Source organism: Oncorhynchus keta, chromosome 9, assembly GCF_023373465.1.
Source record: "Oncorhynchus keta strain PuntledgeMale-10-30-2019 chromosome 9, Oket_V2, whole genome shotgun sequence".
Taxonomy (NCBI): domain Eukaryota; kingdom Metazoa; phylum Chordata; class Actinopteri; order Salmoniformes; family Salmonidae; genus Oncorhynchus; species Oncorhynchus keta.
In genome coordinates, this window is record NC_068429.1 from 23847150 (window position 1) to 23869453 (window position 22304).

Here is a 22304-nt window from a genome sequence, read left to right on the forward strand (position 1 = left end):
GCTCAGCAAGGAAGAAGCCACTGCTCCAAAACCAACATAAAAAAGCCAGACTACGGTTTGCAACTGCACATGAGAAAGATACTTTGAGAAATGTCCTCTGGCCTGATGAAACAAAAATAGAACTGTTTGGCCATAATGACCATCGTTTGGAGGAAAATAGGGGAGGCTTGCAAGCCGAAGAACACCCATCCCAACCGTGAAGCACAGGGTGGCAGCATCATGTTGTGGGGGTGCTTTGCTGCAGGAGGGACTGGTGCACTTCATAAAATAGATGGCATCAGAAGGATGGAAAAGTATGTGGATATATTGAAGCAACATCTCAAGACATCAGTCAGTAAGTTAAAGCTTGGTTGCAAATGGGTCTTCCAAACAGACAATGAAGCATACTTCCAAAGTTGTGTCAAAATGGCTTAAGGACAACAAATTCACCCAATTTATTGTGGGAAGCTTGTAGAAGGCTACCCGAAACATTTGACCCAAGTTAAACAATTTAAAGACAACACTACCAAATACTAATTGAGTGTATGAAAACCTTCTACCCACTGGGAATGTGATGAAAGAAAAAGCTGAAATAAATCCCTACACTATTGTTTCGACATTTCACATCCTTAAAATAAAGTGGTGATCCTAACTGACCTAAGACATTTTTACTAGGATTAAATGTCAGGAATTGTGAGAAACTGAGTTTAAATGTATTTGACTAAGGTGTATGTAAACTTCCAACTTCAATAGTATGTAGTGTACTGTAGTGGCTCAACAAATCACACTTAGACGAAGCAACACGAAAAAAAAAAGGTTTTATTTATTTATGAACTGTTTTATATAAGCAGTCCAACACATATGCTCTACCTGTCTTGGAAACAAAACAAAATTCATTAAAACAAAATAATTTTTATAACAATTATTGAATAATATTATCAATAATGATCATTGTCATCATAATCTCAATCGTAAGAGTAACCCAAAGCCAGTAGTATTTGTGGTACATGTAAAAGAGTGATGTGTGTGGAGCAGTTTTCTACAGCGAGACGTCTGGTGTGAGCTCGTAGACAGGAGGAGCCATTTCCCCAAAACACAATAAATATGAAAGAGCAAGAGTCTGGTATTCAAACAAAAATAATCATCTGGTAACTCGCAGGTTCAATAGCTAAAGTCTTTATGTGCAAGATCCCAGCCAATGTCTTCACCACAAACAGATTCATATACATCAAGATCCCAACCCTTCCCCTGCCCATCGTCATCTGAACATAAATCTACATCGTTACATCTTTTTAAATAATCCTAGAGCATTTGTCATTTCATATACACATATATTCATATATATACTTGAATTTGTTAGTTTTTATCCTTACTATATGCCATCCTCTTTCAATATCTAGCACGCGTGTGTTTGACAAAAACATCTCCACTAAATAAACATACTGACAAGCGATTGAATGCAGCACGCACACACACCAGTTGAACCCATTACAACCAAGCCCTGTGTGTGACAGGTAAAGGTGCCAAAAGCCAGACTCACTCCATGCTAGGACAGAGAAACACCTCTCCTCACACTCTGCTCCACAGCACCAGTTGTTCGTTCTGTACCCTTTAAAAGACACACATTCCTCAGATTCAGGGGTTGAGTGTGTGTGTGTGTGTGTGTGTGTGGCCAAAGGCTGGTGCTGTGAGGGGTCAAAGTTGAGAGGAGAATTCATTGGTCCAGAACAGTCAGCCAAACAGCAACAGGTATTTGGCACATTGAACATCAAGTAAGTAACACATTGGCTTAAAAAGGTGCTACAAAGTCATTTCAACAAAAACTAAACCCATTCATTTGGTTTAAAAACAATTAAAAGACACCATGAAAGGTGACAGGTATCTCTAAAACAACATCACTTCCCTCTGACTTGTAAAGGCTACTAAGAATATCCCCCCCAGCCCCTCATGCAGGTCACAGCTGAGGAAATGCATGGTTATAGCAGGTTATGGTGGTTATAACATGGTTATAACAGACAAGGAACATTGTACTGCGTGAAAAAACAAAACCCTGAAATTACAATTGAGTGAACAAATTGTTTCACCTCTTCCTCCTCTCTCTTTTCTAAAACATCTCCCAGCTGTGCGTTCATGTCATTCAGTTAAACATGTCATATGACTCCAGCCTGCAGCACAGCTGGTTCTCCTAAAACTGTGAAACATAAAGCTGCATTCTGGGTCACAATCAGAGATCATTTATAGGAAAGTTCAAACCAGCCTGAAGTGAACTAACTGATGGTTTGTGGAGTCAACAACCTAACACCTCTCTCTCTGCACTGACGTACCTATACAGCCATTCCTGTGTGTCTGTCTGTAAATCTGCATGTGTGTGTGTAGATCTGCATCTGGATGGCTGCAAGACTATGGCATACACACAAATTAGGACTGCCCTGATACAATCACACAGCACAGTATTTGGCCCTCAGAGGTTCACAGATGCATGCATGCACGTGCGCACACACACACACACACACACACACACACACACACACACACACACACACACACACACACACACACACACACACACACACACACACACACACAGCCAGTTGATTGAAAGCTGTCAGACCCTCCCCACATGCCCATAGAGAAGAGGACAGACAGACATGTATTGTAGAGTAGTACTGTTTGATACAGGATATACAGAGAAGGACTTGGGCTATATACACATACTGTGGCCCATAAAGATCGCTCGTCAGTCAGTATATCCCTCCTCCATCTATGTCTCTGTCGGTTTGACGGTGTGTCCTTCATACACACCATCCTCTGTTCCTATAGTTACGAGTACAAGCGTTCCCCGGTCTCCATGGTTACCAGCAGCTGTACAGGAGCCAATCGGGGAAGTTTGTCCATGGTCACAAGAGTTCCGTGCCAGTGAGATCTGTATGCGAGGGCGATGCCTGCTTTCAAACGGGTCCTCAGGTGACTCAAGTAAATATTGACGTTGGCACATTATGCACTTCAGTGATGGAGGGAGGGAGGACATGAACAAAGGGGAAAAGTCTCTTCCAAATTCAAAGCAGCTTTCTTCCTCTCCTTTTTCATTCTCTGTTGAAGGAATAACAACCTGCTTCCACCTCTATGGCCCCATTTCTGGACACACAGCAACAATAGCATACACACAGGGACAATAGCACACACACACAGGGACAATAGCACACACACACACACACACACACACACAGGGACAATAGCATATACACATACACACAGGGACAATAGCATACACACACACACACGGACAATAGCATACACACACACACAGGGACAATAGCACACACACACACACACACGGACAATAGCACACACACACACACACACACACACACACACACACACACACACACACACACACACACACACACACACACACACACACACACACACACACAAAAGCATACACACACACAGGGACAATAGCACACACACACACAGGGACAATAGCACACACACACACAGGGACAATAGCATACACACACAGGGACAATAGCACACACACACACAGGGACAATAGCACACACACACAGGGACAATAGCATACACACACAGGGACAATAGCGCACACACACACACACAGGGACAATAGCATACACACACACACACAGGGACAATAGCATACACACACACAGGGACAATAGCACACACACACAGGGACAATAGCACACACACACAGGGACAATAGCACACACACACAGAGACAATAGCACACACACACACACACACACACACACACACACACACACACACACACACACACACACACACACACACACGGACAATAGCACACACACACACGGACAATAGCACACACACACACGGACAATAGCATACACACACAGGGACAATAGCACACACACACACACACAGGGACAATAGCACACACACACAGGGACAATAGCACACACACACACAGGGACAATAGCATACACACACACAATAGCACACACACACACAGGGACAATAGCACACACACACACACAGGGACAATAGCACACACACACACAGGGACAATAGCACACACACACACAGGGACAATAGCACACACACACAGGGACAATAGCACACACACACACACAGGGACAATAGCACACACACACACAGGGACAATAGCACACACACACACAGGGACAATAGCACACACACACACAGGGACAATAGCATACACACACACACGCGAGCGGACAATAGCATACACACACACACGCGAGCGGACAATAGCATACACACACACACGCGGACAATAGCATACACACAAACACGGACATAGCATACAGGGACAATAGCGTTCACGCACACGCACGGAGAATAGCATACACACACACACGCGAGCGGACAATAGCATACACACACACACGCGAGCGGACAATAGCATACACACACACACGCGGACAATAGCATACACACAAACACGGACATAGCATACAGGGACAATAGCGTTCACGCACACGCACGGAGAAAAGCGTGCACGCACGCACGCACGCACGCACACAGGTACAATAGCGTACACACACGCACACAGGGACAATAGCGTACACACACAGCAACACACAGGGACAATAACGTACACACACACAGCAACAATAGCACACACACACAGCAACAATAGCATACACACACAGCAACAATAGCATACACACACAGCAACAATAGCATACACACACAGCAACAATAGCATACACACACAGCAACAATAGCATACACACACAGCAACATACAGGGACAATAGCGTACACACACACAGCAACAATAGCATACACACACAGCAACAATAGCATACACACACAGCAACATACAGGGACAATAGCGTACACACACACAGCAACAATAGCATACACACACAGCAACAATAGCATACACACACAGCAACAATAGCATACACACACAGCAACAATAGCATACACACAGCAACAATAGCATACACACAGCAACATACAGGGACAATAGCGTACACACACACAGCAACAATAGCATACACACACAGCAACAATAGCATACACACACAGCAACAATAGCATACACACAGCAACAATAGCATACACACACAGCAACAATAGCATACACACACAGCAACAATAGCATACACACAGCAACAATAGCATACACACACAGCAACATACAGGGACAAAAGCGTACACACACACAGCAACAATAGCGTACACACACAGCAGCACACAGGGACAATAGCATACACACAAGGACAAAAACATACACACACACACACACAGCAACACACAGGGACAATAGCATACACACAAGGACAAAAACATACACACACACACACACAGCAACACACAGGGACAATAACATACACACAAGGACAAAAACATACACACACACACACAGCAACACACAGGGACAATAACATACATACACACAGCAACACACATGGACAATAGCGTACACACAGGGACAATAATATACATACACAGCAACACACAGGGACAATAGCATACACACACACAGCAACAATAGCGTACACACACACAGCAACACACACAGTTCATTGCCATTCTCTTGGTATGTCCCAGCAGGTCTTTGCTCCTTCTGCTTTTCTCTCCTCCCCTCCGTATGAGCCCACAGGAGAGGAATGTCATTGGTCCAGCCCCCTCTCTCCAAGCGATGCCATTGGTCCAGATCTTCACCTCCTGCTTTAGGTCCTGCCCCTCCACTACAGTCAGACAATCCTGTGGAGAGTGGCTGGCAGGTGTGTGTGGCTCAGGTCCAGTCTCAAGACGAGGCTGGGGAATGAGGGAGACAAGGAGAAGAGGGGCCCTAGTCTTCAGTCTCCTACTCCAGGGCTGCTTTCTGCTGCTCTGCCAGGTTGACTGGGTGGAATGCCAGTGCATTGGGGTGAGAGGAGTGTGTCATCATTGAGAAGGGTCTACCCCGAGGCTACAGTGGGAGATGGAGGACAGAAAACACTCTGGACCTCGTTAGGTACATGCACATCTCTTTCCTTTCATCCCAGGGTCCCATGGTACGCTTTGGCTTTCAGAGGAGAGAGGCTGCCGCCTTGGTCCATACACACTCCAGGGCGAGAGTGTGGGGTGTTACTGTATGTTTGTGTGTGTCTAGGGCTGGGGGGGCGGGGTCATAGGGGATGAGGTTATAAGATGCGGTGTGTGTGTGTGCAGGTGTGTAGCCTACAGGCCGTTGCTGTTGTGGTGTGTGAGGGGAGGTTTGGAGAGCTCCACCCCCCCAGCCCGTCCCTTCCCAATGACCTTAGGGGCGCGACGCAGCAGCTTCTGGGCCTCAGTGAACGCCTCGGTCAGCTCCTTCTTCCACTGGACAAACTCTGGGTCACTCTGCAGACAGGTAGCACACATATTACACACACACCTTCCAGTTGACTAACTTACAACTAGCACAATCATTTATAGAGACCGAGACAGTGAAAGAGGAAGAGACCAAGACAGAAAGATCTAGTAGTTTTCCTGCGTACCTCACACTGCAAGACAAACTGCTTCCCTCCTTTGATGCGCAGCAGGATGCACTTCTTATCTTTAATCTGTGTCTCCTCCACCGTCACAATCTGCTCCATCGTCAGCAGGTTTTGCTGTTGAACACACACCAACCAATCAGAAACTCACTTCGGGGAGGAGAGGAATCAGTCGCAGACAAGCTGGCTATGAGATGGACCAATCAAAATGGAGCTATAGAGGAGAGGGGTCTTCGGAACGGAGCTGCAGAGTAAGGACGCTTCTCTAAACTCTGAACTGAGGAGACACTCCAATCCATCTACTGCAGGAGGAAAGGAAGAGGGCCAGCAGTGGTCAGACTTACCTTTGTCTCTTTTACAGAATGTTTTCATGTTTTTATCCAGGCCTACAGAATGTTTTTATCCAGGCCTACAGAATGTTTTTATCCAGGCCTACAGAATGTTTTTATCCAGGCCTACAGAATGTTTTAATCCAGGCCTACAGAATGTTTTCATGTTTTTATCCAGGCCTACAGAATGTTTTCATGTTTTTATCCAGGCCTACAGAATATTTTCATGTTTTTATCCAGGCCTACAGAATGTTTTATCCAGGCCTACAGAATGTTTTTATCCAGGCCTACAGAATGTTTTTATCCAGGCCTACAGAATGTTTTTATCCAGGCCTACAGAATGTTTTTATCCAGGCCTACAGAATGTTTTTATCCAGGCCTACAGAATGTTTTCATGTTTTTATCCAGGCCTACAGAATGTTTTCATGTTTTTTTCCAGGCCTACAGAATGTTTTCATGTTTTTATCCAGGCCTACAGAATGTTTTCATGTTTTTATCCAGGCCTACAGAATGTTTTCATGTTTTTATCCAGGCCTACAGAATATTTTCATGTTTTTATCCAGGCCTACGGAATATTTTCATGTTTTAATCCAGGCCTACAGAATGTTTTCATGTTTTAATCCAGGCCTACAGAATGGAGCGAGGACAGACAACCTTCATGCACTGACAGACAGATGGACAATGACGAAGAATACACACACCCATGAAGGCACATGCTTGTAAGTGGAAACAGACAGACGACCACATATGTGAACAACAGAAGAAGCACACCAATTTAGACACACAGGCACACAAAAAAGGATTGGGTAAGGTAGAGGTGTGTGTTGCTCACCCGTGACTCCCCCTCTCCCCTCCACTCCACTCGGTTGGGGAACAGGTAGAAGTATCGGCGCTGCCACTGCGTCAGGAACGGGTTCCCCAGCTTTAACATGTAGCCGTGCATTATACAGTCCTTCCCCAGGGCATAGTCTGAAACACACAATAAACACACATGGAAGGAAAGCCAGCGCCAGCAGGTACAAGGAAAAGCTTACCCACATGATGTGGGTGAGGTAGGGCTGCACAATGATAAAACACTATGTTCCACAGTACCTACTGTCTTACAAGTGTTTTGTTACAACACAAGTCATATCATCAATACAAAAATATATAGTCCATATCGTGCATCTCTAGTGTGATGTTTGTGGAGACGTGCGTCGTGTGTGTGTGGGTGGAGACGTGCGCCGTGTGTGTGGAGACGTGCGTCGTGTGTGTGGAGACGTGCGTCGTGTGTGTGGAGACGTGCGTCTTGTGTGTGTGTGTGGAGACGTGCGTCTTGTGTGTGTGTGTGGAGACGTGCGTCTTGTGTGTGTGTGTGGAGACGTGCGTCTTGTGTGTGTGTGTGGAGACGTGCGTCTTGTGTGTGTGTGGAGACGTGCGTCTTGTGTGGAGACGTGCGTCGTGTGTGTGTGTGTGGAGACGTGCGTCGTGTGTGTGTGTGTGGAGACGTGCGTCGTGTGTGTGTATGTGTGTGTGTGTGTGAGTGTGTGCGTCGTGTGTGTGTGTGTGTGTGTGTGTGCGTGGAGACGTGCGTCGTGTGTGTGTATGTGTGTGTGTGTGGAGACGTGCGTCGTGTGTGTGTGTGTGTGTGGAGACGTGCGTCGTGTGTGTGTGTATGTGTGTGTGTGTGGAGACGTGCGTCGTGTGTGTGTGTGTGTGTGTGTGTGTGGAGACGTGCGTCGTGTGTGTGTATGTGTGTGTGTGGAGACGTGCGTCGTGTGTGTGTGTGTGTGTGGAGACGTGCGTCGTGTGTGTGTGTGTGTGGAGACGTGCGTCGTGTGTGTGTGTGGAGACGTGCGTCGTGTGTGGAGACGTGCGTCGTGTGTGTGGAGACGTGCGTCGTGTGTGTGGAGACGTGCGTCGTGTGTGTGGAGACGTGCGTCGTGTGTGTGGAGACGTGCGTCGTGTGTGTGGAGACGTGCGTCGTGTGTGTGGAGACGTGCGTCGTGTGTGTGGAGACGTGCGTCGTGTGTGTGTGGAGACGTGCGTCGTGTGTGTGTGGAGACGTGCGTCGTGTGTGTGTGGAGACGTGCGTCGTGTGTGTGGAGACGTGCGTCGTGTGTGTGGAGACGTGCGTCGTGTGTGTGGAGACGTGCGTCGTGTGTGTGGAGACGTGCGCCGTGTGTGTGTGGAGACGTGCGTCGTGTGTGTGTGGAGACGTGCATCGTGTGTGTGTGGAGACGTGCGTCGTGTGTGTGTGGAGACGTGCGTCGTGTGTGTGTGGAGACGTGCGTCGTGTGTGTGTGGAGACGTGCGTCGTGTGTGTGGAGACGTGCGTCGTGTGTGTGGAGACGTGCGTCGTGTGTGTGGAGACGTGCGTCGTGTGTGGAGACGTGCGTCGTGTGTGTGTGGAGACGTGCGCCGTGTGTGTGTGGAGACGTGCGTCGTGTGTGTGTGGAGACGTGCGTCGTGTGTGTGTGGAGACGTGCGTCGTGTGTGTGGAGACGTGCGCCGTGTGTGTGGAGACGTGCGCCGTGTGTGTGTGGAGACGTGCGTCGTGTGTGTGTGGAGACGTGCGCCGTGTGTGTGTGGAGACGTAGGTCGTGTGTGTGTGGAGACGTGCGTCGTGTGTGTGTGGAGACGTGCCTCGTGTGTGTGTGGAGACGTGCGTCATGTGTGTGGAGACGTGCGTCGTGTGTGGAGACGTGCGTCGTGTGTGTGTGTGTGGAGACGTGCGTCGTGTGTGTGTGTGTGGAGACGTGCGTCGTGTGTGTGTGTGTGGAGACGTGCGTCGTGTGTGTGTGTGTGTGGAGACGTGCGTCGTGTGTGTGTATGTGTGTGTGTGGAGACGTGCGTCGTGTGTGTGTGTGTGGAGACGTGCGTCGTGTGTGTGTATGTGTGTGTGTGTGGAGACGTGCGTCGTGTGTGTATATGTGTGTGTGGAGACGTGCGTCGTGTGTGTGTGTGTGTGGAGACGTGCGTCGGGTGTGTGTGTGTGGAGACGTGCGTCGTGTGTGGAGACGTGCGTCGTGTGTGTGTGGAGACGTGCGTCGTGTGTGGAGACGTGCGTCGTGTGTGGAGACGTAGGTCGTGTGTGTGTGGAGACGTAGGTCGTGTGTGTGTGGAGACGTGCGTCGTGTGTGTGGAGACGTGCGTCGTGTGTGGAGACGTGCGTCGTGTGTGTGGAGACGTGCGTCGTGTGTGTGTGGAGACGTGCGTCGTGTGTGTGGGAGACGTGCGTCGTGTGTGGAGACGTGCGTCGTGTGTGTGTGGAGACGTGCGTCGTGTGTGTGTGGAGACGTGCGTCGTGTGTGTGTGGAGACGTGCGTCGTGTGTGTGTGGAGACGTGCGCCGTGTGTGTGTGGAGACGTGCGCCGTGTGTGTGTGGAGACGTGCGTCGTGTGTGTGTGGAGACGTGCGTCGTGTGTGTGTGGAGACGTGCGTCGTGTGTGTGTGGAGACGTGCGTCGTGTGTGTGTGGAGACGTGCGCCGTGTGTGTGTGGAGACGTAGGTCGTGTGTGTGTGGAGACGTGCGTCGTGTGTGTGTGGAGACGTGCCTCGTGTGTGTGTGGAGACGTGCGTCGTGTGTGTGTGGAGACGTGCCTCGTGTGTGTGTGGAGACGTGCCTCGTGTGTGTGTGGAGACGTGCGTCGTGTGTGGAGACGTGCGTCGTGTGTGTGTGTGTGTGTGGTGGAGACGTGCGCCGTGTGTGTGTGGAGACGTGCGTCGTGTGTGTGTGGAGACGTGCGTCGTGTGTGTGTGGAGACGTGCGTCGTGTGTGTGTGGAGACGTAGGTCGTGTGTGTGTGGAGACGTAGGTCGTGTGTGTGTGGAGACGTGCGTCGTGTGTGTGTGGAGACGTGCGTCGTGTGTGTGTGGAGACGTGCCTCGTGTGTGTGTGTGGAGACGTAGGTCGTGTGTGTGTGGAGACGTGCGTCGTGTGTGTGTGGAGACGTGCCTCGTGTGTGTGTGGAGACGTGCCTCGTGTGTGTGGAGACGTGCGTCGTGTGTGTGGAGACGTGCGTCGTGTGTGGAGACGTGCGTCGTGTGTGTGTGTGTGGAGACGTGCGTCGTGTGTGTGTGTGTGGAGACGTGCGTCGTGTGTGTGTGTGTGTGGAGACGTGCGTCGTGTGTGTGTGGAGACGTGCGCCGTGTGTGTGTGGAGACGTGCGTTGTGTGTGTGTGAGACGTGCGTTGTGTGTGTGTGGAGACGTGCGTCGTGTGTGTGTGTGTGGAGACGTGCGTCGTGTGTGTGTGTGTGGAGACGTGCGTCGTGTGTGTGTGTGTGGAGACGTGCGTCGTGTGTGTGGAGACGTGCGCCGTGTGTGTGTGGAGACGTGCGCCGTGTGTGTGTGGAGACGTGCGTTGTGTGTGTGTGGAGACGTGCGCCGTGTGTGTGTGGAGACGTGCGTCGTGTGTGTGTGGAGACGTGCGCCGTGTGTGTGTGAGACGTGCGTCGTGTGTGTGGAGACGTGCGTCGTGTGTGTGTGGAGACGTGCGCCGTGTGTGTGTGGAGACGTGCGCCGTGTGTGTGTGGAGACGTGCGTCGTGTGTGTGTGGAGACGTGCGTCGTGTGTGTGTGGAGACGTGCGCCGTGTGTGTGTGGAGACGTGCGCCGTGTGTGTGTGGAGACGTGCGCCGTGTGTGTGTGGAGACGTAGGTCGTGTGTGTGTGGAGACGTGCGTCGTGTGGAGACGTGCGCCGTGTGTGTGTGGAGACGTGCGTCGTGTGTGTGGAGACGTGCGTCGTGTGTGTGGAGACGTGCGCCGTGTGTGTGTGGAGACGTGCGCCGTGTGTGTGTGGAGACGTGCGTCGTGTGTGTGTGGAGACGTGCGTCGTGTGTGTGTGGAGACGTGCGCCGTGTGTGTGTGGAGACGTGCGCCGTGTGTGTGTGGAGACGTGCGCCGTGTGTGTGTGGAGACGTAGGTCGTGTGTGTGTGGAGACGTGCGTCGTGTGGAGACGTGTGTCCTCACCCTCCTCGTGGCCCAGCTGTTTGTTCTTGGCCCTCTTGCGGGCCTCGTTCTTGTCCGTGTCGGAGTTGACCGCCTCGTACACCGTCTCAGCCACCTCCTGCTGCCAGCGCTCTGAGATGACCAGCGGGAAGTTCTTATACAACTCCTGGTCACTGTCCAACAACTGGAGAGAGGGAGAGAGGTGAAAGGAGAGACGAAGAGGAGAGAAAGATGGAGAGGGGTGAAAGGGGAGAGGAAGAGGAGAGAAAGAGGGAGAGGGGTGAAAGGGGAGAGGAAGAGGAGAGAAAGAGGGAGAGAGGTGAAAGGAGAGAGGAAGAGGAGAGAAAGAGGGAGAGGGGTGAAAGGGGAGAGGAAGAGGAGAGAAAGAGGGAGAGAGGTGAAAGGAGAGAGGAAGAGGAGAGAAAGAGGGAGAGGGGTGAAAGGGGAGAGGAAGAGGAGAGAAAGAGGGAGAGGGGTGAAAGGGGAGAGGAAGAGGAGAGGAAGAGGGAGAGAGGTGAAAGGGGAGAGGAAGAGGAGAGAAAGAGGGAGAGAGGTGAAAGGGGAGAGGAAGAGGAGAGAAAGAGGGAGAGGGGTGAAAGGGGAGAGGAAGAGGAGAGAAAGAGGGAGAGGGGTGAAAGGGGAGAGGAAGAGGAGAGAAAGAGGAGAGAAAGAGGGAGAGGGGTGAAAGGGGAGAGGGAGAAAGAGGGAGAGGGGTGAAAGGGGAGAGGAAGAGGAGAGAAAGAGGGAGAGAAAGAGGAGAGAAAGAGGGAGAGGGGTGAAAGGGGAGAGGAAGAGGAGGGAAAGAGGGAGAGGGGTGAAAGGGGAGAGGAAGAGGAGAGAAAGAGGGGTGAAAGGGGAGAGAGAGGAGAGAAAGAGGGTGAGAGGTGAAAGGGGAGAGAAAGAGGAGAGAAAGAGGGAGAGGGGTGAAAGGGGAGAGGGAGAAAGAGGGAGAGGGGTGAAAGGGGAGAGAAAGAGGAGAGAAAGAGGAGAGAAAGAGGAGAGAAAGGAGAGAAAAGAGGAGAGAAAGAGGAGAGAAAGAGGAGAGAAAGAGGAGAGAAAGAGGGAGAGGGGTGAAAGGGGAGAGGAAGAGGAGGGAAAGAGGGAGAGGGTGAAAGGGGAGAGGAAGAGGAGAGAAAGAGGGAGAGGGGTGAAAGGGGAGAGGAAGAGGAGAGAAAGAGGGAGAGGGGTGAAAGGGGAGAGGGAGAAAGAGGGAGAGGGGTGAAAGGGGAGAGGAAGAGGAGAGAAAGAGGGAGAGAAAGAGGAGAGAAAGAGGGAGAGGGGTGAAAGGGGAGAGGAAGAGGAGAGAAAGAGGGGTGAAAGGGGAGAGGGAGAGGAGAGAAAGAGGGTGAGAGGTGAAAGGGGAGAGAAAGAGGAGAGAAAGAGGGAGAGGGGTGAAAGGGGAGAGGGAGAAAGAGGGAGAGGGGTGAAAGGGGAGAGGAAGAGGAGAGAAAGAGGAGAGAAAGAGGAGAGAAAGAGGAGAGAAAGAGGAGAGAAAGAGGGAGAGAAAGAGGAGAGAAAGAGGGAGAGGGGTGAAAGGGGAGAGGAAGAGGAGGGAAAGAGGGAGAGGGGTGAAAGGGGAGAGGAAGAGGAGAGAAAGAGGGGTGAAAGGGGAGAGGGAGAGGAGAGAAAGAGGGTGAGAGGTGAAAGGGGAGAGGGAGAGGAGAGAAAGAGGGAGAGAGGTGAAAGGGGAGAGGAAGAGGGAGAGAAACGACACAACTATGAGGTGGAAGGCTAAGTGAAGTAATACCTGAGAACCACGTCACCAGTCATTGTGAGACCTGCTAAGCTGTGCAGCACCACTGTAATTAAGGCAGCCTGGAACGCTCCCAACGTTCCTAATACTGTTGTGTAATGTTAAACCTCTGTTGGAAGGACTTTCTCTCTGAACACTGATAGAGTCACGTTACACCTCAGCCTCCGTATGTATGACCATGAGTGAGCGTGTGTCTGAGTGCATGTGTGTGCATGTGTGTGTGCATGTGCGTTGCAGTATGATGTAGGTGAGTGTGTATATCAGGATCAGCGGTTATATAATGCTGTGGATTTGACTGATGCCATTGGTGTTTCATGAGATAAGGGTTGTGTGTGTTGGAGCTTTACCTTGGTGTTTCATGAGATACGGGTTGTGTGTGTTGGAGCTTTACCTTGGTGTTTCATGAGATAAGGGTTGTGTGTGTTGGAGCTTTACCTTGGTGTTTCATGAGATAAGGGTTGTGTGTGTTGGAGCTTTACCTTGATGTTTCATGAGATAAGGGTTGTGTGTGTTGGAGCTTTACCTTGGTGTTTCATGAGATAAGGGTTGTGTGTGTTGGAGCTTTACCTTGGTGTTTCATGAGATAAGGGTTGTGTGTGTTGGAGCTTTACCTTGGTGTTTCATGAGATAAGGGTTGTGTGTGTTGGAGCTTTACCTTGATGCCCTTGGTGTTTCATGAGATAAGGGTTGTGTGTTGAGCTTTACCTTGGTGTTTCATGAGATAAGGGTTGTGTGTGTTGGAGCTTTACCTTGGTGTTTCATGAGATAAGGGTTGTGTGTGTTGGAGCTTTACCTTGGTGTTTCATGAGATAAGGGTTGTGTGTGTTGGAGCTTTACCTTGGTGTTTCATGAGATAAGGGTTGTGTGTGTTGGAGCTTTACCTTGATGCCCTTGGTGTTTCATGAGATAAGGGTTGTGTGTTGGAGCTTTACCTTGGTGTTTCATGAGATAAGGGTTGTGTGTGTTGGAGCTTTACCTTGGTGTTTCATGAGATAAGGGTTGTGTGTGTTGGAGCTTTACCTTGGTGTTTCATGAGATAAGGGTTGTGTGTGTTGGAGCTTTACCTTGATGCCCTTGGTGTTTCATGAGATAAGGGTTGTGTGTTGGAGCTTTACCTTGGTGTTTCATGAGATAAGGGTTGTGTGTGTTGGAGCTTTACCTTGGTGTTTCATGAGATAAGGGTTGTGTGTGTTGGAGCTTTACCTTGATGCCCTTGGTGTTTCATGAGATAAGGGTTGTGTGTTGGAGCTTTACCTTGGTGTTTCATGAGATAAGGGTTGTGTGTGTTGGAGCTTTACCTTGATGCCCTTGGTGTTTCATGAGATAAGGGTTGTGTGTTGGAGCTTTACCTTGGTGTTTCATGAGATAAGGGTTGTGTGTGTTGGAGCTTTACCTTGGTGTTTCATGAGATAAGGGTTGTGTGTGTTGGAGCTTTACCTTGGTGTTTCATGAGATAAGGGTTGTGTGTGTTGGAGCTTTACCTTGGTGTTTCATGAGATAAGGGTTGTGTGTGTTGGAGCTTTACCTTGATGCCCTTGGTGTTTCATGAGATAAGGGTTGTGTGTTGGAGCTTTACCTTGGTGTTTCATGAGATAAGGGTTGTGTGTGTTGGAGCTTTACCTTGATGCCCTTGGTGTTTCATGAGATAAGGGTTGTGTGTTGGAGCTTTACCTTGGTGTTTCATGAGATAAGGGTTGTGTGTGTTGGAGCTTTACCTTGGTGTTTCATGAGATAAGGGTTGTGTGTTGGAGCTTTACCTTGGTGTTTCATGAGATAAGGGTTGTGTGTGTTGGAGCTTTACCTTGGTGTTTCATGAGATAAGGGTTGTGTGTGTTGGAGCTTTACCTTGGTGTTTCATGAGATAAGGGTTGTGTGTGTTGGAGCTTTACCTTGGTGTTTCATGAGATAAGGGTTGTGTGTGTTGGAGCTTTACCTTGATGCCCTTGGTGTCCTCCTCATCAAAGGAACCAATGTCAAAAGCATCTGCTGCATTTACCTCTCCTCTTGGAGGGATGAGAGGGGGAGAATACTGGAGGAGAGGAGAGAAGAGGGGGGGGATAAGTATTAGGGGGAAAAGAGGGTGAGTGAACAAAACAACGACTACATTCCTACAGCAGAGGAGTAACCATGGCAACCGATGGAGAGAAAGAGAACAGGGACGACTGTCCAGACTGGGAGGCTTTATAACAAACCTGGTCACCTGATTCAACACACACACGCCTTACCTTCTGGAGATACACTTGCTGCCAGTCAATGCCTTTGAAGAACAGATGCTCCTTCACCTCTGGGGCCCTGTGTGTGTGTGTGTGTGTGTGTGTGTGTGTGTGTGTGTGTGTGTGTGTGTGTGTGTGTGTGTGTGTGTGTGTGTGTGTGTGTGTGTGTGTGTGTGAGAAAGGGAGCGAGAGAGAAAAAGCCAGGTCATTCTCACATTGGAACAGTTCCATGTCCTAACAGCAGGCGGCAGTATTTCCAACAGAACCAAACTCAAAATTAAAACTGTGCTTACGGACTATTATAATGTATAGGCCTTTCACAGTATTCACACTAGGCCTTATACTCGCCACAAGGTTGGACAGAGAACCAATGGAAATATTCAATCATGTTGCTCAGGACAGCTGCATGGTAACTCCATTGGTGCATTGAAAGAAAAAATGGCTAGCCCAGAACAGTTAAATACGGTTTATGAGGTATGCAGTCCAAGGTTGAAGTTTCTTAAAAGCTCACATTAACATCAATGATTGTAAAACTATGTTAGTAGTAGCAGGTGTTTGGGTGTGTGTGGTTGTGCGCGCGTGTGTACCCTCGTCCCAGGCAGCCCAGTCTTTTCACCACGTCTCTCTGCAGCAGACCCTCCAATAGACCCTTCAGCTCCACAGAGAACGAGTCTGGCAACTCCACGTTCTACAGAGAGGAGAGAGAGAAAGGTGAGGAGATTAGTCTCATTTCCTGCTTTAACAAGATAAACTACTGACTTGATTTATCATGACAATAAAGCTTATTCCATATGTATTGAAAATTGAGAGAACTGTATGTCCACAGTTCTCCTCCATAACACTCTCATTCCAAGCCCTCTGACTTTGGTGGTGATCATTTATCTAATAAAACCATTAAATCAGAATTCCTAACAGGGATTATATAGATTACTCAGATTAAGTGGCTGGATTAAAACCTAATCTGATTTAATCTCGACTGACAATACTTTCCTTGTTTAGCCTCTCCTAACAGAGGGGTGGCTCTCTCTGCTCTGATACCCCATAGTCTTCTACAGTAGACATACTCTAGTCAAGGCCAGGGGTGACCCACCCTCTTCAAGGAGAACTACCACGTGCAGGTTTTGGTTCCAGCCCTGCTCTAACACCTGATCCAGCTAATCGTGGTCCTGAGGAGTAGCTGCAACGAAACTCTGCGTGAGTGTAGCTTCTCAAGAGGGTTTGGCACGGCTGGTGTAGGCCTCCCCTCGTAGTCTATGCTAGGACACACTCTATGGCTTTCTTTCTCCCCAAATTCATGGTATCCAATTAGTAGTTAGTTTTGTCCTATCGCTGCAACTCCCGTACGGCCTCAGGAGAGGCGAAGGTCGAGAGCCGTGCGTCCTCCGAAACAACCCAGCCAAGCTTCTTGGCACAATGCCCGCTTAACCCGGAAGCCAGCCGCACCAACATGTCGGAGGAAACACGCGACCTGGCGACCGTGTCAGCGTGCATTGCACCCCACCTGCCTGCCGGAGTCGCTAGCATGCGACGGGACCCTGCTGGCCAAACCCTCCCCTAACCCGGATGACGCTGGACTAATTGTGCGCCACCCCGGTCGCGACCGGCTGCGACAGAGCCTGGACTCGAACCAGGATCTCTAGTGGCACAGCTAGTACTGCGATGCTGTGCCTTAGACCACTGCACCACTCAGGATGCTCCCTCTATGGTGTAATCTGATGCTGTTTGTAGCAGGCAGAGAGAGGGATGCAAAGTAACGATACAAATTCACCCTAGTTCCTGCCAGAACCTCTTCTCAGTTCTCCCTCTCTCTCATTCCCTGGGCATTATGAGGCAGACTTGGCAGGAGGAGTTTTCTGCAACATCTGTGAAGATGATATCTCCAGGATATGTAATGCTGTGGGGGTGTGTGTGTGTGCATTTGTTGCTGTGGGGGTGTGTGCATTTGTTGCTGTGGGGGTGTGTGTGTGTGCATTTGTTGCTGTGGGGGCTGTGTGTGTGCATTTGTTTCAGTGTATTGAAGGATAAATCCTTACTTTGCGTATACAGGGCCTTCAGACAGTATTCACATTCCTAGACTTTTTACACATTCTGTTGTGTTACAATCTGATTTGAAAATTGATGATACAGATGTTGTCACTCCCTACACACAATACCCCATGTCGTCAGCGGATCATTTTTTAAAACAAATTAATAAAACAATGAATCTTAAAACGATCTTAAGATGCACTAACTAAGTAGCTCTGGAGAAGATTCTGCTAAATGACTACAATGTCAAAGTAATTCTGCAAAAAATGTGGCAAAGCAATTCACTTTTAGGTCTGAATACCAAGTGTTGCGTTCGGGTCAAATCCAATACACCACATTACTGAGTACCACTCTCCATATTTTCAAGCATAGTGGTGGCTGCATGATGTTATGGGTATGTTTGTAATTGGTAAGGTCTGGGGAGTTTATCAGGATAAAATAAGAAATGGAATGTCGCTAAGCACAGACAAAATCCTAGAGGAAAACCTGGTTGTCTGCTTTCCACCAGACACTGGGAGATGAATTCACCTTTCAGCAGGACAATAACCTAAAATACAAGGCCAAATATACACTTGAGTTGCTTACCAAGATGACATTGAATGTTCCCGAGTGGCCAAGTTACAGTTTTTACTTAATTCTACTTGAAAATATATTACAAGACCTGAAAATGGTGTGAATACTTTATTTCATGGTCAATAAATATGCAAACATTTCTATAAAAAAGTATCTATTTAATCCATTTTGAATTCAGGCTGTAACAACATGTGGAATAAATCAAGGGGTATGAATACTTCTGTTCTGTGTCAACATGAACTAACCACATGCTGTGTGTTCAAGTGCACATAAGGACATCTCAATGAGTGTGTGTGTGCTTTGTGCGCACTGTAGTGTACACAAAGATCTATCATAGTGTGTGTGTATGTGTGTGTGTGTGTGTGTGTGTGTGTGTGTGTGTGTGTGTGTGCATAAGGAGGCCATACCATAGTGAGTGTCATCCGGTCAATCTCATGTTTGTCTTTGGTCTTGTGCTGTCTGAAGGGACTGTGCCTAGAGAGAGGATACAGAGAGGAAGGCTGTTAGTGTTACTGTGGTGGAAGGAGGGAGGGAGTGAGGGACACGGTGAAACAGTGTGGGACACGGTGAGGGACACGGTGAAACAGTGAGGGACACGGTGAGGGACACGGTGAAACAGTGAGGGACACGGTGAAACAGTGAGGGACACGGTGAAACAGTGAGGGACACGGTGAAACAGTGTGGGACACGGTGAGGGAAACGGTGAAACAGTGAGGGACACGGTGAAACAGTGAGGGAAACGGTGAAACAGTGAGGGAAACGGTGAAACAGTGAGGGAAACGGTGAAACAGTGTAGGACACGGTGAGGGACACGGTGAAACAGTGAGGGAAACGGTGAAACAGTGAGGGAAACGGTGAAACAGTGAGGGAAACGGTGAAACAGTGAGGGAAACGGTGAAACAGTGTAGGACACAGTAAGGGACACGGTGAAACAGTGAGGGACACGGTGAGGGACACGGTGAAACAGTGAGGGAAACGGCGAAACAGTGAGGGACACGGCGAAACAGTGAGGGACACGGCGAAACAGTGAGGGACACGGCGAAACAGTGAGGGACACGGTGAGGGAAACGGTGAAACAGTGAGGACACGGCGAAACAGTGAGGGACACGGCGAAACAGTGAGGGACACGGCGAAACAGTGAGGGACACGGCGAAACAGTGAGGGACACGGCGAAACAGTGAGGGACACGGTGAAACAGTGAGGGACACGGTGAAACAGTGAGGGACACGGTGAAACAGTGAGGGACACGGTGAAACAGTGAGGGACACGGTGAAACAGTGTGGGACACGGTGATACAGTGAGGGACACAGTGAGGGAAACGGCGAAACAGTGAGGGACACGGCGAAACAGTGAGGGACACGGCGAAACAGTGAGGGACACGGCGAAACAGTGAGGGACACGGCGAAACAGTGAGGGACACGGCGAAACAGTGAGGGACACGGCGAAACAGTGAGGGACACGGCGAAACAGTGAGGGACACGGCGAAACAGTGAGGGACACGGCGAAACAGTGAGGGACACGGTGAGGGACACGGTGAAACGGTGAGGGACACGGTGAAACAGTGAGGGACACGGTGAAACAGTGAGGGACACGGTGAAACGGTGAGGGACACGGTGAAACGGTGAGGGACACGGTGAAACGGTGAGGGACACGGTGAAACAGTGAGGGACACGGTGAAACAGTGAGGGACACGGTGAAACAGTGAGGGACACGGTGAAACAGTGAGGGACACGGTGAAACAGTGAGGGACACGGTGAGGGACACGGTGAAACAGTGAGGGACACGGTGAGGGACACGGTGAAACAGTGAGGGACACGGTGAAACGGTGAGGGACACGGTGAAACGGTGAGGGACACGGTGAAACGGTGACACGGTGAAACGGTGAGGGACACGGTGAAACGGTGAGGGACACGGTGAAACGGTGAGGGACACGGTGAAACAGTGAGGGACACGGTGAAACAGTGAGGGACACGGTGAAACAGTGAGGGACACGGTGAAACAGTGAGGGACACGGTGAAACAGTGAGGGACACGGTGAAACAGTGAGGGACACAGTGAAACAGTGTGGGACACGGTGAGGGAAACGGTGAAACAGTGAGGGAAACGGTGAAACAGTGAGAGAAACAGTGAGGGACACGGTGAAACAGTGAGGGAAACGGTGAAACAGTGAGAGAAACAGTGAGGGAAACGGTGAAACAGTGAGAGAAACAGTGAGGGACACAGTGAAACAGTGAGAGAAACAGTGAGGGACACGGTGAAACAGTGAGGGACACGGTGAAACAGTGAGGGACACGGTGAAACAGTGAGGGACACGGTGAAACAGTGAGGGACACGGTGAAACAGTGAGGGACACGGCGAAACAGTGAGGGACACGGTGAAACAGTGAGTGAAACAGTGAGGGACACGGTGAAACAGTGAGGGAAACGGTGAAACAGTGAGGGACACGGTGAAACAGTGAGGGACACGGTGAGGGAAACGGTGAAACAGTGAGGGACACGGTGAAACAGTGAGGGACACGGTGAAACAGTGAGTGAAACAGTGAGGGACACGGCGAAACAGTGAGGGACACGGCGAAACAGTGAGGGACACGGCGAAACAGTGAGGGACACGGCGAAACAGTGAGGGAAACGGCGAAACAGTGAGGGACACGGTGAAACAGTGAGGGAAACGGTGAAACAGTGAGGGACACGGTGAAACAGTGAGGGAAACGGTGAAACAGTGAGGGAAACGGTGAAACAGTGAGGGAAACGGTGAAACAGTGAGGGACACGGTGAAACAGTGAGGGACACGGTGAAACAGTGAGTGAAACAGTGAGGGACACGGCGAAACAGTGAGGGACACGGCGAAACAGTGAGGGAAACGGCGAAACAGTGAGGGACACGGCGAAACAGTGTGGGACACGGTGAAACAGTGAGGGACACGGTGAAACAGTGAGGGACACGGTGAAACAGTGAGGGACACGGTGAAACAGTGAGGGACACGGTGAAACAGTGAGGGACACGGTGAAACAGTGAGGGACACGGTGAAACCGTGTGGGAAACGGTGAAACAGTGTGGGAAACGGTGAAACACTGTGGGACACGGTGAAACAGTGTGGGAAACGGTGAAACAGTGTGGGAAACGGTGAAACAGTGTGGGACACGGTGAAACAGTGAGGGACACGGTGAAACAGTGAGGGACACGGTGAAACAGTGAGGGACACGGTGAAACAGTGAGGGACACGGTGAAACAGTGAGGGAAACGGTGAAACAGTGAGGGAAACGGTGAAACAGTGAGGGAAACGGTGAAACAGTGAGGGAAACGGTGAAACAGTGAGGGAAACGGTGAAACAGTGAGGGACACGGTGAAACAGTGAGGGAAACAGTGAACCAAGTCATGTGAGTGATGTCACACTGACAAGCTCGTCCTCAGCAGATCACATGTATCTCTCTCTCTCGTCTTTCAAGTGTTCAAACACACTGACACACACACAGCAACCTCCCTCCCCTCTCTATTTCTCACTCCCTCACTTCACACCATACCTAGCAATCGTTACCGGCCCCTAAACCCAGCTGCCTGCCTGCCTGCCTCGGGAAGTGTGACCTACCGGGCCCGCACCACTGGTATTTACACACTCCACATCAAACACACAGAGAGAGATGTGCAACCACTGCACAACAGCAGAACCTGAGACAGAGCTGCATTTCCTGACAAAATGTAAAAAATATAGAACAATTAGAGCGTAATTTCCCCAAATTTGAAACCCTTATTCAAGGCCTATTCAAGGCGCGACACAGAGCGAGAGAGAGGCAGAGAGAGAGAGACAGAGAGAGAGACAGAGATAGAGAGACAGAGAGAGAGACAGAGATAGAGAGACAGAGAGAGAGAGAGGCAGAGAGAGAGAGACAGAGAGAGAGACAGAGATAGAGAGACAGAGAGAGAGACAGAGATAGAGAGACAGAGAGAGAGAGAGGCAGAGAGAGAGAGACAGAGAGAGAGACAGAGATAGAGAGAGGCAGAGAGAGAGACAGAGAGAGAGACAG

General features: G+C 49.8%; 1 protein-coding gene across 1 annotated transcript in view; it reads right to left on the reverse strand.

The window, feature by feature from the left end:
• Positions 1-778: 778 nt before the first annotated feature.
• Positions 779-22304, reverse strand: part of LOC118379134 (beta-adrenergic receptor kinase 2) — a 97509-nt gene continuing 75983 nt past the window's right edge. Inside the window, exons 14-21 of the mRNA XM_052525518.1 lie at positions 18692-18758; positions 16274-16374; positions 15699-15765; positions 15407-15502; positions 11742-11904; positions 7622-7758; positions 6464-6577; positions 779-6326 (exon numbers count right to left, since the gene is read on the reverse strand). Coding sequence (XP_052381478.1) covers positions 6165-6326; positions 6464-6577; positions 7622-7758; positions 11742-11904; positions 15407-15502; positions 15699-15765; positions 16274-16374; positions 18692-18758 — 907 coding nt within the window. The 3' untranslated portion in view covers positions 779-6164. The remainder of the gene's footprint in view (positions 6327-6463; positions 6578-7621; positions 7759-11741; positions 11905-15406; positions 15503-15698; positions 15766-16273; positions 16375-18691; positions 18759-22304) is intronic.